The sequence below is a fragment of the Canis aureus genome, chromosome 21 (assembly GCF_053574225.1).
Source record: "Canis aureus isolate CA01 chromosome 21, VMU_Caureus_v.1.0, whole genome shotgun sequence".
Lineage (NCBI taxonomy): Eukaryota > Metazoa > Chordata > Mammalia > Carnivora > Canidae > Canis > Canis aureus.
In genome coordinates, this window is record NC_135631.1 from 38,522,235 (window position 1) to 38,539,682 (window position 17,448).

Sequence of the window (17,448 nt, forward strand, 5' to 3'; positions counted from 1 at the left end):
AGACTAAAATCAGCCATATTTTTTGGAGTTTATTATTACAGTATGAAGAATGTAAAAGCAGAAGAGACACTCACTATGTTCACTTGCTAATACAAAAGATTCAGGAGTTCTTTCAGGTAGGGGAGGAGGTGAATCTTCACTAACGTCAACATCTATATTAAATACATAAAATTCAGACAAATTATGAACTTGTTAAAGAATATCAACTCATTGAAGAATGAATTTGTTATCTAAACAAAATAAAATTTTACTGACATTGTAAAAATCAATTCCTAAGTATCTAAGAGAACCAGTTTTTAAAAATGCAAAAACAAACAAGAAATCTTTACTACTTGACTCGTTATCAAGAATTATTGATGCTTAATGAGCAAAGTGGAATGAACTCCATCACCGCTGCACAGAGAAAATGACTCTCTCCTGACTTTCCTGACACCTTGCAGACATTATTCACTCTGCCCTCTCAATCTGAATGCAATCCTCAGTAGAAAGCGAGGGACCTCTCCATTAGGCTTGCGGGTGACGCTCGGAGTCCACGAAGGAAAGGTTTGGTCATTGACAAAAGCCAGTATTTTACCAAGCTGGATTCAATTGCTTAATTCCGCTCCTGAATTCTGCCATACTACATACTACCATCTGTCCTGATTTTACTTTTTAAATCCCACTCATTTTTAAATTAACCATATCCTTTGGTCACATTTTATTTATTTGGGGGGTCATATTTTAAACAGTAATGACTAAAATAACAAATTTGAAGTGTTATTTTTCTAATATACATAAACTATTAAATTTTTTTGAATGTTCATTTATTTAATGCCTAAAATCTTCTGAACAGTGGCTATGACCTACTCTGAGAATACTGAGCCCATATTAAAGCTTTTCACCTATAAAAAAAGATTCACTCTTGGAAAAGATAATGCCCTAAGTGAGCCTCATCAGTTAGCATATGACCTATTAAAGGTGTAGTAAATCTTTTGAGGTGTCACTGGAGGTAAAGACTATATGAGGATATAATTCCTTGTATGGACTCTAAAAGTTAGGGAGGATGGGGTGAAGAAAGGGAAACATACGAATCCTATATTATTTTGTCTGGGCCCTGACAATTGTTCTCTTTAAAAAAACGAACAGTCTTGCCATGATACTTTGCTATTTAACCATATCTGATAGGCTGTGCATTAAAGAGACTGAAAATCAATAAAGCCTTTTCAGTTTTCAACTAGCATAAGCCAGGTATGACTGCTCATGCCCTTCCTACACTATTTAGCTGAAGACCCAAGAAAATATAGCCTCTGGGTCCTGCTGAGAAAAGAATTCCAGTCCATGACTTTATGTGTCTATCACTAGTACTGGAACTCTCTCTTGCATATGAAGTTAAGCCACTGAAGAACAATCCACCTTATCCAGTGGTAATAACCAGAGCCATCACCATTCTTCCCCTTGCTCTTATGTTATAACAGCTCACAACTGAAGAGGCGGCTGTTGGAAGGAAGGGATGCATAATCTTGCATTGTGGTGCCAGTTCGATCAGGAAGGACAGTCCTGCTTAGTTTATATTAAATATCAGGTATCTTTCAGAAACTCTATACTTCTTTTTCCCATGACAGTCTTTATTCTTAAAGACTTTTATTTTCTAACTGTGGCTCTTGCTTCTCAGCTCTGGTTTTCCTTGGAACTCTAGACTGCCTTTCCTATGTTATAAACTTCTGTTTTTAGAGGTTATCCAATCAAAGACTGGACATTTTACACAGGCTTTTGCAAATCATACACTGAATGGGGACTCAGTGTAGTCATGTTTGAGAAATCTTTCCGGAGGCCTGAGTCAATATTAAAATCGCAATTCATAGCCAGGAAGTTAACTTAATGCAAAGGTTGTTTTAAGTATCAAAACAAAATTATTCTGTTTAACTCCCTAACAAGTTTTAAAACGAGCAAACAAAAACCTAATTCTTATGCCAGTGGTTCATCTAACAAAGTAAATAAACATTAAAATAGAATTGCTTGTAATCATGTTGCAGCACAGAGCACTTACACAGGAAAATTTTTTCAGTATACCAAACTCATTTAGCATAGTTACAATAGGGCAAAAAGAAACCAGAAATCACATTTACAGCTATCTTTGCTTTGACATACAAATAAAATGGAGAGAACAGACGTGAGCTGGTTTACAGCAGAAAGACTTCAACTATCCTTACATAACATTTTGTATTTTAAAGAACTATTGTCACCACCAGAAGATTAGTCCTGTAGCAATAACTTTCATGTATCCTTCCTGCCCTCACACCAAATTCTATTTCTACTAATGGTTTAGAGAAATAAATTTCCCAGGTACAAGATGCATGCCTGATATCCTCCAAAAGCCCAAAAAGGAAGTTTGTCAGCACATTTCCTTGTGTTAGTTACAACCTGGCTATTATGTTCCAAACTCTGAAGTGGAAGAAGAAAAAAGATATTAACAAATTTAAATTATAGCAAACTGGTAAAGTAGTATTTATTGTGGTAACCATTATCGTACGACGATCCAAAAGACAGTTGCCTGGGTGGCTCAGTCAGTTAAGTGTCTGACTCTTGATTTTAGCTTGGGTCCTGAGATTGAGCCTCCACTGGGCTCTGTGCTCAGGGTGGTTTGCTTCTCCCTCTCCCTTGGCTTTTCCCTTACCCCCTCCTCTCTCTCTCTCTCTCTTGAATTAAACACACACACACACACACAACAATCAAGACTACAGAAAATCCTGTAAATTTAAGAAATGACCTTGGATTCTCGCCTACTCTATCATATACATTCTCAAGATTAAAAAACACAGTATGTGTGAGTTGGGGAGAATAAAGGCATCACAGTACAGATAGTACTCATTAGGTCAGAAATAGAAAAAGAAAGTTATCTTTCAAGTTCACAGTACTTACACTGCCTGCACTTTGTAAATACCAGCCTATGTAGGTGACGACCAAAGTTCAATGACAAGTAAATGACCACTGATAATCGATCTACCAGTAATTGCTTTCACATTTATTACATTTGCTCTCAACTTATGGCCTATTTAAGAAGGCAACCAGAATTATCTCAGTAGATCAAAGATGAGTTCCAACAACAAATAATTCAACTTGGGAACCAAGTGCACATATTACCTTGAAAAGCTAAGACAGTTTTAAAAAGAGTCATTAATTAATAGTATCAATGACTTACATAAGAGGATAGATATACCCTGTTCACTACTGACTGAATTAAATTTCCCATATTCTGCTGAGTAGTTGGAATTTTGCTTTTTGGTTACTCTCAAGAGCTAAAAGTAGCCTCATTTGCAAGAATTTTGTGAAGGGACTTTTTTTTAAAGGTATTCTGTAGTTAAAACATAAAAAAGATGATGAACTAAAGTCTGTGATAAACATAGATAAAATTAAATTGTTACTTTAAGCAATTCTATCTTCCCTAAATTATTTCTGATTTTCAGTCAGTTAAATCTTTGACCTACATAAAATACTAAAAACTGTAGCACAGGAGGAAAAAAGTAAAAGCACAAAAATTTTCAGTTACAACTGAAATACTTGGGAAACACAAAACCTAGCAACGCAATTAATAACCAAATTAAGGTAACAAATAGAAGCTGACTTTTAAAAAATGAAATTCTGCTGTAGGTACTAGAGCAAAATATGGAATAAAACATAATTAATATAGAAGAATGCTTAACACAGAAACTGGCACACAGTAAAAATATTCAAATGTTAGATACTGTTATTACCTTTTTCAGCACCTGAATGTATTGTTCCTGCTATATCATGTCTAGCAATGGACATTGGCAATACTTTCCTTGTAGAAATGCTTTCAGTACTAGTGGCACCAGAAACTGTGGCACTTGCTGTTGAAATATTAGTTTTATTCTTGGTCACAGCACCATCAGAGTTCCTTTCATCTGAGTCCGAATCATCAGAGTGAAGAGGATTAGTAAAACTGAGGGGTGCTCTGAATAGAGGCGAACTGTTATGATGATCTGCAAGATCATGGGTTTCAACTGGTGTTGTGGGGCTTGGTGTTAGACTCACAGTTTTCATTGCTTGACATGGGGTATCTGAAGGTTTGCCTTCAGATGAATCAGGCCTGGGTAGGGTATTTTCAGGTCCATGAAATGACCATGTTACATGTCCTTTCTCATCAAGAGGCAAGCGGTCTGGCCGTGGAGGTGTGCCTGAATTCTTCTGTGATTCTTCTGGTGGAGTAAGTGGAATTTTATTTGACTGTGTTGCACTGCAGTCTACACAAGAATTCTGAGAAACATCATCAACTTTTAGATCCCCTGAACTCAATTCCTGTAACTTAGAGATTTTATCACTTATACAAGGTGGAGTCGATTTAATTTTAATGGCATGTCCCCTATTCAAAAGTGTGTTCCCATCAAAACTTTTTGGTCCCTCTTGGAGGGGGACCTTCTTAATCTCAAAACTTAAATTTCGCTCCAGTTTTTTATCCATCTGTTCAATGGTTGATTCATTTTTCCCCGGAAGTTCTGCTGACTTGTTGTAGTTTCTGTTGAGGTCTGTTGAATGTTGTTCTGATGAAACCATGTGCAACACTGGCTTTGGATGGTATCTGTCATTGTCCTGCCACACAGTTGTGACTGTTGGAAAAGCTGAAGGGGGAGAAGGTGTCAAGATGGGTGGTACTGGATGAGGTTCCGGTGGCTGAAGTATTTCTTCCTTGGCATCCCCTTCTACAAGGCAACTGAAAAACATTAAGAAAAGGGCATCATAAGAATGTTCATCCTTTTATGAATAAAGAATTGTAAACTGTCAAAATTTAATGTTTAATAAGGCAATACATGTACACTGTTTATAGCCCTTCAGCTTTCCAGGGACATCAACTTTTAACCTTCTTAAATAGCTGCTTCTAAGATTCACCTCCATTATTTAAAATATTTCAAAATGCACAAATTGTTATTTCTTGATCTACTTCAAGGTTCTCCATTGTCTTCCTACTATGTATCTTTTGTCTTCTCAATACTGTTATATTGTAACACTTAGCTAGTTCAATCTTATGACTATAAATATTATTCTCACCCAAGACAACATGATTTCCTATATTTTCTTATACAACTTCTTGTTTTTCTCTAAAATTGCCTTGGGTTTCAGATGGCTTAGTTCTCTATATCATCAGTAACTCTGCCCTTCTTCAAACTTTCTTTTAAAAAAAAAAAAAGATTCCATTCATTCATTCATTCATTCATTCATGAGAGACACAGAGAGAGAAGCAGAGACCTAGGCAGAGGGAAAAGCAGGCTCCCCACAAGGAGCCTGTTATGGGACTCGATCCTGGGCCCCAGGATCATGCCCTGAGCCGAAGGCAGATGCTCCACTACTGAGCCACCCAGGCGTCTCTTCTTCAAACGTTCATACAGATTTGTGTACTTCCTCTCAATTGGTTAATCAAGCAGACTAGATAATCATCAATACCACAGGTGTCCCTCTTAGATTCTTGGGCTTCCTACTCCAGTATGTACCAGTGACTACCTAGGAACATTCTCTCCTGTGTCAGACTCTCCAGTTTTCTAGGTCCCATCTTAACTTTCCCTAATTATATTCTTCCGTTGCTTCTTAAGAACTATACAGGAGACAGGGGCGCCTGACAGGGCCGCCTGGGTGGCTCAGTCAGTTAAGCATCTGCCTTTGGCACAGTCATGATCCCAGGGCCCTGCAATCGAGCCCCACATCAGGCCCTCGGCTCAGTAAGGAGTATGCTTATCCCTCTCCTTCTGCCCCTCCCCACCCCTGATCTTTTACCACTTTCTCTCTCAAACAAAAAAACAAAATTTTTTTTAAGATTTTATTTATTTATTCATAAGAGACACACAGAGAGAGAGAGAGAGAGAGAGAGAGAGAGAGAGAGAGAGGCAGAGACCCAGGCAGAGGGAGAAGCAGGCTCCCTACAGGGAGCCCAATGTGGGATTCGATTCCAGGTCTCCAGGATCACACCCTGGGCTGAAGGTGGTGCTAAACCTTGAGCCACCGGGGCTGCCCAAAAAAACCAAATTCTAAAAAAAAAAAAAAAAATCTGTATATAGGAGGCAAATTTCTTGAGGCTTTTGTATATTTGAATATTATATTTTCAAGTTACCGATTTTTTGAAAAGATACAGAATTCTAAATGAAAAATAATTTTCCTTCATAATTTTAAGTGTTTTTTTTTTTTTTTTTTGGATGGGGGGTAATCTCTATATCCAACGTGGGGCTGCTCAAACTCATGACCCTGAGATCAAGAGTCACATGCTCTTCCAACTGAGCCAGCCATGCACCCCTCCTTCACAATTTTATAATCTGATTCCTGCTCCTTTAAATGGGAACTGTGTTTTTTTTTCTCTCTCTCTTTCTTAGAGCTTTTAGGTTCTTTCTGATTCTTGATGTCCTAAAATCTCATCATGGAACTTTCAAAATCCATTGTCATGTAATTTTTTTATCCATTATGTTGTCAATTTTCTTTTTAATTTATTTAACTTATTTTTTTTTAAAGATTTTATTATGTATTTGAGAGAGAGAGAGATTATGAGCAGAGGGGAGGGAGAAGTAGACTCCCCACCAGGCAGGGAGCCCAATACACACACACAAATACATATATATATATATATATATATATATATATATATATATATTAGAGAAAGTCAAAGTATATATGTGTGTGTGTGTATATATATATATATATATATACTTGAAAAAAGCACATATATATGTATGTGTTACATATGGTATGTGCTATATATATATTTATAAATTAAAGAAAGTCAAAGCATATATATATTTGAAAAAAGCATATATATATATATATATATATATATATATATACATACACACACACTACATACAGATTTTCCACTATAATGTCTAATACTCCTTTTTTTTTTTTTACTATTCTGATGTAAAAAAAATTCCACTGATAGACATATGACTTGGGTAATTCTTACTGCAAGTATTGGTTTTAATCTGATCTCTTTGGAAGAAGGCTTATTTTTCCCTTCTTAAAAACAAAGCAAAATATTCAGGACCTACCACATAGTAATAAGCATTGTACCAGTGTCAGAAGAAGACAGAACAATGAATACAACAGTTTGGAGAAATAGTGAAAAATAAGGCTATAAAAGTAGATTGAAGCTATACTCTGAAGGCCCATCATTTCAACACAAAGACGTGAACTTTATAATAAAAAAATTTTACATTTCTTTGATCAAGTCTTAAAACAAGTGACTATAATTTTTTTTCAAATTGATGTTTTATTTAAAAACCAGAAATTACTTTTCTTACAATAATTTAGGCTAAATTGCATATGGGGTGGAAAGAGTATGGAAGTGAAGAAAATGGCAACCAAAAAATTAGAACCTAACACTTAAACGCAAAAACCTTTACCATTCTCCTTTTTTCTAGGGAGGTAATAGCATATAATGACAAAAAGCATTACTGGACTGGAAGATAAGAGATTTGTGTTCTCAGCTGAACTTTGCTAGCCTATGCAGGTCAATTCTTCTGGAAAGCAGCTATGTTAATATCCCTGTAATCAAAATCACGGTAAAAATCAATGAGTTTGTGACATCACTTATCATCACTTTGATATATTACTATCTATAGAATAGACAACAAAAAAGGAAGATGAGAAAACATACATAGTAGATGTTAAAACAATGCAAATGATTACTTTTTTAAACCAAAACAGTAGTATATCCTATATTGCTTAAACTTTGGAGTTAAGAACAATGTTCTACTTATGTTTATCCTTTATTTCTTAGTTTTATTAAATTTGTGACTGTTTATCAATAACTTTTAAAATTATGCCAGGGATCAAAAGTATTTCTAACAGTAAAAAGAAACCAACACAAGAATCAGAGAATTACAGTAAGGATGCATAACTTTGCATTTTGCCAAAATTGTATTTTGCCAAAATCTACCCTTATTTATCTTAAAGGGTGCCAATTAGGAATGAATAATTCAATTAGAACTTAAAAGTTTTAATTAGTCACATAGATCAATTTTGTCCTTTGTAATTTCCTTTATCCCTTCTAGGATATCCCCCTCCTATAAAAGTTTGCCAAATATTATATTTTGTTTTAATAATTGACTTTCTCTAATTTAATTATCTGAAGCTTGCTTTGATATTTGATATAAGGATCTAAATATATTTTTCTTCAGATGGTTACTAACATTATATTCTGACTTAATAAATAAATAACCCTTTTCTTTCTCTCCCTATTTGGTATGTATTAATTCCTAACAGGATCTATTCCCTAGCTATTTATTCAACTCCATTAACTGGCAATTAAGTTAAATAAATAAAAAAGAAAATTGCCAACGTAATGGATTAAAAAAATTACATGACAATGGATTTTGAAAGTTCCATGATGAGATTGTAGAACATCAAGAATCAGAAAGAACCTAAAAGCTTATACCACTGACAGACTATTTTATTATCACTGATAAACTATTTTAAATATTATAGTTTTAAAAGAGTTGGTCCGGGCAGCCCCAGTGGTGCAGCGGTTTAGCGCCGCCTGCAGCCCAAGGCATGGTCCTGGAGTCCCGTGATCGAGTCCCACCTCAGGCTCTCTGCATGGAGCCTGCTTCTCCCTCTGCCTGTGTCTCTGCCTCTCTCTCTCTCTGCATCTCTATGAATAAATAAATAAATAAAATCTTTTTTAAAATAAATAAATAAATAAAATAAAAGAGTTGGTCCTCACTTATCACTATTTTCATCCCAAGTTTTGATATTTCTGTCTCTTTACTCATCCAAATGAACCTTCACATTGCATTGTCAAGTTCAGAAAAGATTCCTTTAGTAATTTGATGAAAATTACGTGAAATCTGAAAAGAAATGGTATTTTATATATCATTGATAAAACTAAATTACATTTAACTTTTCCAACCAAGAACACTTTTTTCAATAATACAAATGAGTATATTTCTACCTAATGTTCTACTTTCTATATATAAGGTTATTTCCAGGGATTTAATATTCTGAAAGGCAACTCTTCTAATCATTTCTCTTCTTATTTGGCTGGTCTATAGGACCATTTCCTACTGTTATACTATCACTTTGCTCCTTTCTTAAAAATTAACCACTTTAAAGCAATATATTTGGATTTAATATAATCTATTTTTTAAAAATCAACAAAAGAAAAATAACATTTCAAAATAGAACCAAGATTTCTTTTATAAACAGAAAAACAGTGGAGTAGAATAATAACTGTCGTGTGAGATGGATTTCTCCCATCACCTCATTTTCTACTTGCAATTTTTCTAGAGTCCTTGGTCACCAAAATCCTACCAGATTCTTTGCTAGATGAGAACTCCCCAAATCAGGTAACTTCAAAAGCCTCCCAAGTGAGCAGATCTTAACTCCTTGTTTTGACCCCACAAATGCCCTCATCTATTCAGGATATGCTATGAGCCATCGATGTCTGCAAGTCCAGTTCATTCTCCCAGGGAACCTTTAAAGAAGTTGATATTCCTTTATTTCTGCCAGATATGAAACACCTTTATGGCTTATAGAATGCTACGGTTTCCTGGTTTTACTTTATCCCTTGGTGGTTTTCTTTTTTTACAGCTTTCTTTTTTGGTCTGTTCCTCACAAATTATGGTGCTTATCAGGATTCCCTCCTTAGAACTTTGTTAAATGTCCAGAATCTGAAAGACTTTATTCCTGCCCAAGTCTTCTATATACCAAACCCTCAATAAGTCTTTACCTCCAGCCTAGATATCAAAATGTCTGAAACAGAACTACATTCCGGGGATCCCTGGGTGGCTCAGCAGTTTGGCACCTGCCTTCGGCCCAGGGCGTGATCCTGGAGTCCCAGGATCGAGTCCCACATCAGGCTCCCCTGCATGGAGCCTGCTTCTCCCTCTGCCTATGTCTCTGCCTCTCTCTCTCTCTCTCTCTCTGCGTGTGTGTCTCATGAATAAATAAATAAAATCTTTAAAAAAAAAAAAAAAAAAGAAGTACATTCCATCTTCCTTCCAATACCATTCCTACTTAAAACTGTCTGAATTGAGAGGCGTTAGGTAAAAATATCCAGTATACTGTCACTGTCTCTAGTATTACTATAGCACATACCCATTTGTATCTCTGCAGTAAATTTGTTGACAATTTATAGAACCTAACAAGGTATACTTCCAGAGTGCTGGTGTTAGTGAAAAAACATCAAGAACTGTATTAGTTTAACAAAACATGTAATGAAAATGGAAAATGAAATCTGCTATTCAAAATCTTCAATAAGAGCATTGTATAAACCAGTTTGTATAAACCAGAATTATATGACTGATTAAATCTAATACGATCTCTAGATCTTTCTCCAAAAACATGTACTGAAAACAAACAATTCATGTATTTGCTTACCATAGCCATACTGAAAAACAATGTGTACCATTTTTACTTTTTATCAATCACAGGGCTGTCATGATTTTATTTTTAGTTAATTTACAGTAGTTCTAAAACTCATCTCAACCAGGAACTCACAGAGTATGCTTTGTGGAACGTAATGAAATTCTGCCATTTAACTCTATTGCATGATAAAAAAGATGACCTCAGAATGTAATATAAAATCACAGAAATATAAAAATTTGAGCACATATCCCTAAATAAAATCCTGTCTTAAACTGAATGAACATTTTTCTGCTAATATTCATTTGCTACTTCATTATCTTTTTATTAAAGAATAAGAAGATTCAAATTTTCAAAAAGGCAGATGAGAAAGACTTAAAATTCAGAACATTCTATTCATTTTTTTTCCCTTCAAAATTAGGTAGATACTACCACTATTTGTTGTTGGAAATACATGACCATGTACAACACAAACATCAATGTACACTCTGAGAACCTCTACACTGGCTCAATCTCAAAAAACAGATTAAAAGATATTAGGGTAGCAAAAATATTTCTTGTTTTATCACCTTTATATTTATAGCCAGTACAGTTTCTTTTAGAGTCCCACAAACTCATATGTGGAACAAAGAAGTTAGAGAACTAAAACCTTAAAGATTTTAACTGGATAGCTTCCATAGAAGGCTAAAATCCCAATTTCAGAATAGATACCAAAGTGTAAATCAAACAAGAAACAACTTCTGGGAAGTTTTGTTAGTGCATAGTTAACATCCTGAGCATTTAAATGCTGACGCGTAAACCCATCTTTGGGTTCCTTAGAGAAGCACACAAAAGTATTCCAGAGACTATAGTAGCTATCATATCTTGCCTTAGTTATCAAAGAAAATTGGAGGCTTTTCTTTTATAAAGAGGAATAATCTCATTAAGGTATAGCATCTCAAGGAGAAGGCTGAACCCCATTCAACTTTAGACAATTTCTATCACACGTTTAAGGGAAAAAAATAATTGGTGAGTCATATATAAAATAAGTCCTACTTTGATGTAAGGCCAATCAATCCCTTTGGGCAGATCTTTGCTCAAGACAAGACCCTGTGTAAATCATTCTAATAGTTTATTATTACAGATGTTCTACTGTGCCTCCTTTTAAAAATAATTCAATTAACACCATTTTAATTCCACATTCTAATGGGAAAATTAACATGTAATGGAAATCTAACATGTGCCAAGTCCTATATGCAGTATTTTCACATAGTTTATTTCATCCATAGAACAATACGTAAACAAACAAAAAACCCAAAACCAACCGTTAAATAAGTGAAGTGACTTAATCACAACCTCAAAGCGTTTAGCCTTTCAGCTAAATGGCTGAAAAAAACTTGAAACTGAAACTTTCTGATTGTATCTATATTCTTTCTATACTACCATATAACTGACCTAGCAGCTACCCTAAGTGAAAAAAGAAATTAAAAAAGGAGCACAAGAATATATCTTGACTTTATTATAAATGAGCTTGATATAAAAGTAATAAAGTGCTGAAACTCATTTTTGCTAGTAATGTTATTAATTTCTTCAATGTGCATATAATTTTTGACAATCAAATATTACTTTAGTCATTATGCAAATATTGAATCTTTAGAATATTTAAAATTTTAATTGTACTACATACCAAAATATGAGCTATTGTCAGTTCAGTTACATTCATTATTCTGGTACAGTATACTACTGAGATTTTACCGTAAGTGAAACAGAATTCTTAGTACACCAGTAACAAATTAGTTGCATTCACATGCTATTCCCTAAACAAAAGAATGATAAAAGTTCCAAAAATAACTTGGAAATATTCAGGTTTTGTTTTAATTAACAGTGAGTAAAATGAAAATAACCTTTCAAAGAAACTGTGACGTACAATACCTGCGGGTCCTTGGTGGTTTTGGAGGAGGAGAATCTTGTTTATCAGGATCTATGGAGCTGACCATATTTTCAGTGTTAATTTCATTCTGCTGAGGGGGGAAAAATGCTTCATTAAAGTCAGAAGAAAAATAATTTTTCATGTTTCACATAAACTGTTTCTAGGCTTTTGAATTTTTAAAATAATGCCAAATGTCCCAAATAACAAAATGGGTTTTATATTCTCTATATTTTAGGCTGAAAGGGCCAATGAGAGAGCTTAATATCAAAAAATAGTCTAGGGCACCTGGCTGGCTCAGTCAAAAGAACACGTGACTCTTGATCTCAGAGTCATGAGTTTGAGGCCCCCATTTGGTGTAGAGATTACTAAAAAAATAAATAAATCAACTTAAACCCAGTCTATTTCCAGTTACTGAACATTCAATTGTGTACATGGCAATTCAACACATTTCAAATGCTACTGTAAAGAAACAGATTTCCCAAGAAAATAAAGATAAAACAAGATACAGCTTTATTTCAGGCATTACTACCAGCAGAATCTTAACATGTACAGAGAAGAAAAAAAGCCAATAAAATAAGGCTTATATCTTTTAATTTTCCCAATCTTTTCTGGGATTCCTATTGCTATCTAGTACTTTTAAGCAGGTTCCAGATCTCATTTTAATCATTCTTTGCCCTACCCTTTATCACCATGGAGTGCCCTGCTCCATTAGCATATATAGCCCTTATATCACTCCCTAGCCAAATAAGCCTCCAAAAGGCAGAGAGCCCATCTAGGCATATCTTTGTTCTTGCTGGTCTCAAGGGCCAGTAATATTAACATTGATGTTTCTAGAGTCATTACAGTTATAAGAATCTTAAGTTGTTGGGGCGCCTGAATGGCTCAGTTGGTTAGGCATTTGCCTTCAGCTCAGGTCATGATCCCAGAGTCCTTGGGATTGAGCCCCACATTGGGATCCCTACTCAGTGGGAAGTCTGCTTCTCGGCACTTGATGGGATGAGCACTGGGTGTTATTCTATATGTTGGCAAATTGAACACCAATAAATAATAAATTTATATAAAAATAATAAAAATAATAAAATCTAGTTTGCCTGAAAAAAAAAAGACAAAAAATAACAAGTGTTAGAGAAGATGTGGAGAAAAGGAAACCATCATGCACTGTTGGTGGGAATGTAAACTAAGTGCAGCGATATGGAAACAATGTGGAGGTTCCTCAAAAAACTCAAAACAAAACAAAACAAAACACAACCATACGATCCAATAATCCCATTTCTGGGTATTTATCCAAAGGAAGTGAAAACACAAACTAAAAAGATATATGCACCACCATATTCACTGCAACCTTATTTGCAAGAGCCAAGACATGAAAGCCACCCAAATGTCCATTGATGAAAGAACTGATAAGCAAAATGTGACATATACACACAAAGGAAATCTTGCCATTTGCAACAACATGGATGGACCTTGAGGGCGTTATACTAAGTGAAACATGTCAGAAAGAGAAAAACAAATACCGTATGATCTCAATCATATGTGGAATCTAAAAACAAATAAACAAAAAACTAAATCATGGATATAAAGAACAGGTTGGTGCTTGCCAAAGATGGGGGGTGGGAGGTGATTGAAATGGATAAAGGGGGTCAAACAATGCAAATGTCCAGTTATAAAATTAAAAAGTCATGGGATATAATGTGCAGCATGGTGACTATACTTAATAATACTGTAGTACATATTTCAAAGTTCATTAAGAGAAAATCCTGAAAGTTCTCATAATAAGAAAAAAAATTGTACCAATTTGTAATAATGGATGTTAACTAGACTAATTGTGATGATCATTTCACAACATACACAAATATCAAATCACTATGCTGTACCTGAAACCAATATAATATGATATGTTAATTATATCTCAGTAAAAAATAAAAATTTTCTATACATTTGAAAAATATAATGGTTAGAGTATTTTTCACTTGTATATACCAAGGAAATGGTAGTCTAAAATATATACATTTCTTTTTTTTTTTTAATTTCTGTAGTATAGAAGCTTTAATTTTGAAACTAGTCTTGCATTTTTAAAAACAACAAATATCTGCTTAAAGGATTAAAGAAAAAACTATTTAGCTTTCTGAAGCATCAACTGAATGTCAATTTAAATAACATTATACAAAATAATATATAAAGCATTCTATCCTATTTTATAGGATATTTGGCTACATTCAGCACAGATTATAACAGGTTTTAATTAAACTAAAGGGAATAAAGACAGGTGCCTGGGTGGCTCAATTGATTAAATGTCTGCCTTCAGCTCAGGTCATGATCTCGGAGTCCAACATCAGGCTTCCTGTTCAGCAAGGAGTCTGCTTCTCCCTCTGCCCTTGCTCATGTTCTCTCTCTCTCATAAAGAAATAAAACCTTTAAAAGAAATAAACTACAGGGAAAAAGAGATAGCAACGTGTAAGGCCTATGTTAATATAGGAAATAAAAAAGAGGTCACATGTATTAATCTTAAAAATCAGCAATTATCACTTGGCTACTAAAGGAACTACTTACTACAGCTACTTAGCTAACGCTAAACTCATGGGTCAATATTAGATTATTTTAAGACACTGAGATCAGCATTGGGTAACAAGAAATTGTTACCACTTACAAAACCAAAAAATTTCAAATAGTCTGGAAAAATGCCAAAAACAATGTGAAGATAGAAAGGGGGAAAAAGGTTATAAATTTTACAACTTATTTCTTCATTTTACTTTAATTATTGAGGGTAAGTTGATTTATCATGTGATGGCTATCTTAGGTTCAGGGATAAAAATGTAAAGAAATTTTACCAAAAAAATAGCCCAATTCCTTCAAGGACAAGATGATTACATAAAGACAGCAAATAAAAGAACTAGTTACAAAACAGAGACAGAAATGAGAACTCTATGAGAATAAGTATTTCTGTCAGGTCAAAAGTGTAAATGTCCAATAAGATCTTTTAAGGCTAAAATGACATTGAACTGAACACATGCCAGAAAGGGACTTCATTGTAGCACTATAATTCTACTAATTAAAAAGCCTGTACAAAATTAACTACAAAACTTTATATCATCATGACCAAGAACAAAATTTAATTCATGTAGAATCAACTTAAAATTACTTACTTGAAGGATAGAAGAAAAGATGGAACACTGCAGTTAATTTTCTTAAAAGCAATTTATACTTGAAACAGTAATGATTTCTGACATAAGACCTATCTGAATATTATTTAACTTGTACTAGTCATTAAATATCCATGACAATAGAGATATTCAAACAGGAAGAAGGAAAGGGGTTAACAAAATTGAGGTTAAACAAAAATAACAACTGTCATGGCTATTCTCCTGTTAGATAAAACACAGATGACAGTTAAAAAGCTAAATATTAAATCTTGGTAAAAAGTAAAAGTTTTCAGGGTGCCTGGCTGGCTCAGTTGATAGAGTATGGGACTCTTGATCTTGGGGTTAAGTTTGAGTTCCCATGTTGGGTGTAGAAATTACTTTAAAAAAAATAAAATCCTAAAAAACAAAAAAGAAAGAAAAGTTTTCTAAAATTAATAGACCGAGAATACCTACCACTCCATCAGCAAGTTTCTGAGCTCCATGAATTTCATATAGTTGTAGCTGTTTTTCAAACAGCTGGGCGATAGCTCTATGAACAAGCTCATACTGCTCCTATTAGGGAGATGACATGATAAACAAGGAAAAATAAACAAAGGAAAAGACATTTGGGGAAAAAAAAAAAACACAAGAAGGCATTTATAAAACTACAGTTTATAAAATGAAACAAAAAAACTATACCTTAGTTTGCACTGCAGAATGCCTTTGTGTTCTCATTTCTTGTATTAAATTAAATACATTAAATTCCTCTGGTATTTTCTAAAACAAAGAATTTAATGCATCAACTCTTTTTCACATAGACCTTTAACTTTTCATACAGACCTTAAATTACATGCTGGATGACCAAAAACATTTATTGAGCACTACCTAACATCCACTAGACACTACTGCTAGCATAGTGAATACAAAGCTAATCTTAACCCTCAGGGTTAATCTTAACCCTAGTGAGATATGTGAACAAATAAATATCCAGCCAAGATATAATTGAAGTACACTGGGAATAAAGATGCTGTGACTAACTCTAGTTGGTGTGTGGAGTGAAAAGTGAAAGAAATATACATAAGCACAGCAAATTAAATGTATAATGTATTTGGGGAATTAAGCTCAATGTGGATATAGCCTAAAACTGAAAGAAGGGGAGGTATTTAAGGAGGAAAGAAGATAAGGGTACTTGGGATCAGACTATAAACATAATAAGAGTTAGAACTCCTTCTATAGGCCACTGATTTCCTGGGCTGGCTACATAAGGACCAGCTAAGAAAATTGGTAAAAATACAGATTCGTCAGCTACATCTCTGGAGACTGAAACATCCTCAAGAATTCTTTGGTACACCTGTAATTAGAACTACTACAACAGGTAACACAGACATTGAGTAGATTTGATACTTGGTCCGCTTTTGCAGCAGAGGAAGAAGACAGTCTGAAAAGGGGAAAAAACTGGTAAAAGTTTACTGAAGGAGTCTAAAAAAAGATACAAAGTTAAAAATTATTCCCAGGTTTAGTGCTTGAGAGTCTTAATATACATCAAGAGATTTTTACATCAAGTCCTAACCTAAGACAAAGATTATAGATATGTTAAGCCAAATGCAATCAAATGAGGACTATGTTCAAAATACACAACTTCTGAAATGTCTAGATATTTATTTTACTTACTATTTAAATGCCTTTTTCCATACCAATTTTAATCTTTGACTTTTATGTTAAAATGGGTTAGGATCCTGGTTAAATTTTGTTAAAATTTAAAATTTTTTAATTTTTAATTTGAGTATCAGAAGGTGATTACAACTTTTGAGGAATACAAAAATAAAATTTAACCCCAGAGGGCTTTTGAAGAAAATTTAAAATTTAACTATTCTCTCGCAAAATTGAAAAATACTAAGAAGGCGGGGGGTGGGGGAGAGAAAGAACAAAGGGAGGAAAGAAGGAAAAAAAATCCTATTTTATTAATCCTATTTTACACACAATAAAGATGGACATATTTACAGAACATACTCTAAAACTATAAAGGTGTCTACCTGGCTGGCTCAGAGTAGAGTATATAACTCTTGATCTCGGGGTTGTGAG

At 34.1% G+C, this 17,448-nt stretch overlaps 1 protein-coding gene and 1 long non-coding RNA gene across 16 annotated transcripts in view; one reads left to right on the forward strand and one right to left on the reverse strand.

Annotated features, from left to right (window-relative positions):
* Positions 1-17,448, forward strand: part of LOC144292914 (uncharacterized) — a 121,287-nt gene that overhangs the window by 51,031 nt on the left and 52,808 nt on the right. The gene's annotated exons all lie outside the window — the stretch shown is intronic.
* The window catches only part of PTPN12 (protein tyrosine phosphatase non-receptor type 12), an 85,094-nt gene that overhangs the window by 5,552 nt on the left and 62,094 nt on the right, over positions 1-17,448 (reverse strand). For 5 of the 6 annotated variants that reach the window (XM_077863897.1, XM_077863894.1, XM_077863899.1 and 2 more), the window contains 5 exons: positions 16,066-16,143; positions 15,841-15,939; positions 12,250-12,338; positions 3,732-4,708; positions 75-152 (listed from right to left, as the gene is read on the reverse strand). In XM_077863897.1, the coding sequence (XP_077720023.1) occupies positions 75-152; positions 3,732-4,708; positions 12,250-12,338; positions 15,841-15,939; positions 16,066-16,143 (1,321 nt within the window). The remainder of the gene's footprint in view (positions 1-74; positions 153-3,731; positions 4,709-12,249; positions 12,339-15,840; positions 15,940-16,065; positions 16,144-17,448) is intronic. The other variant, XM_077863895.1, reaches the window with a different exon arrangement.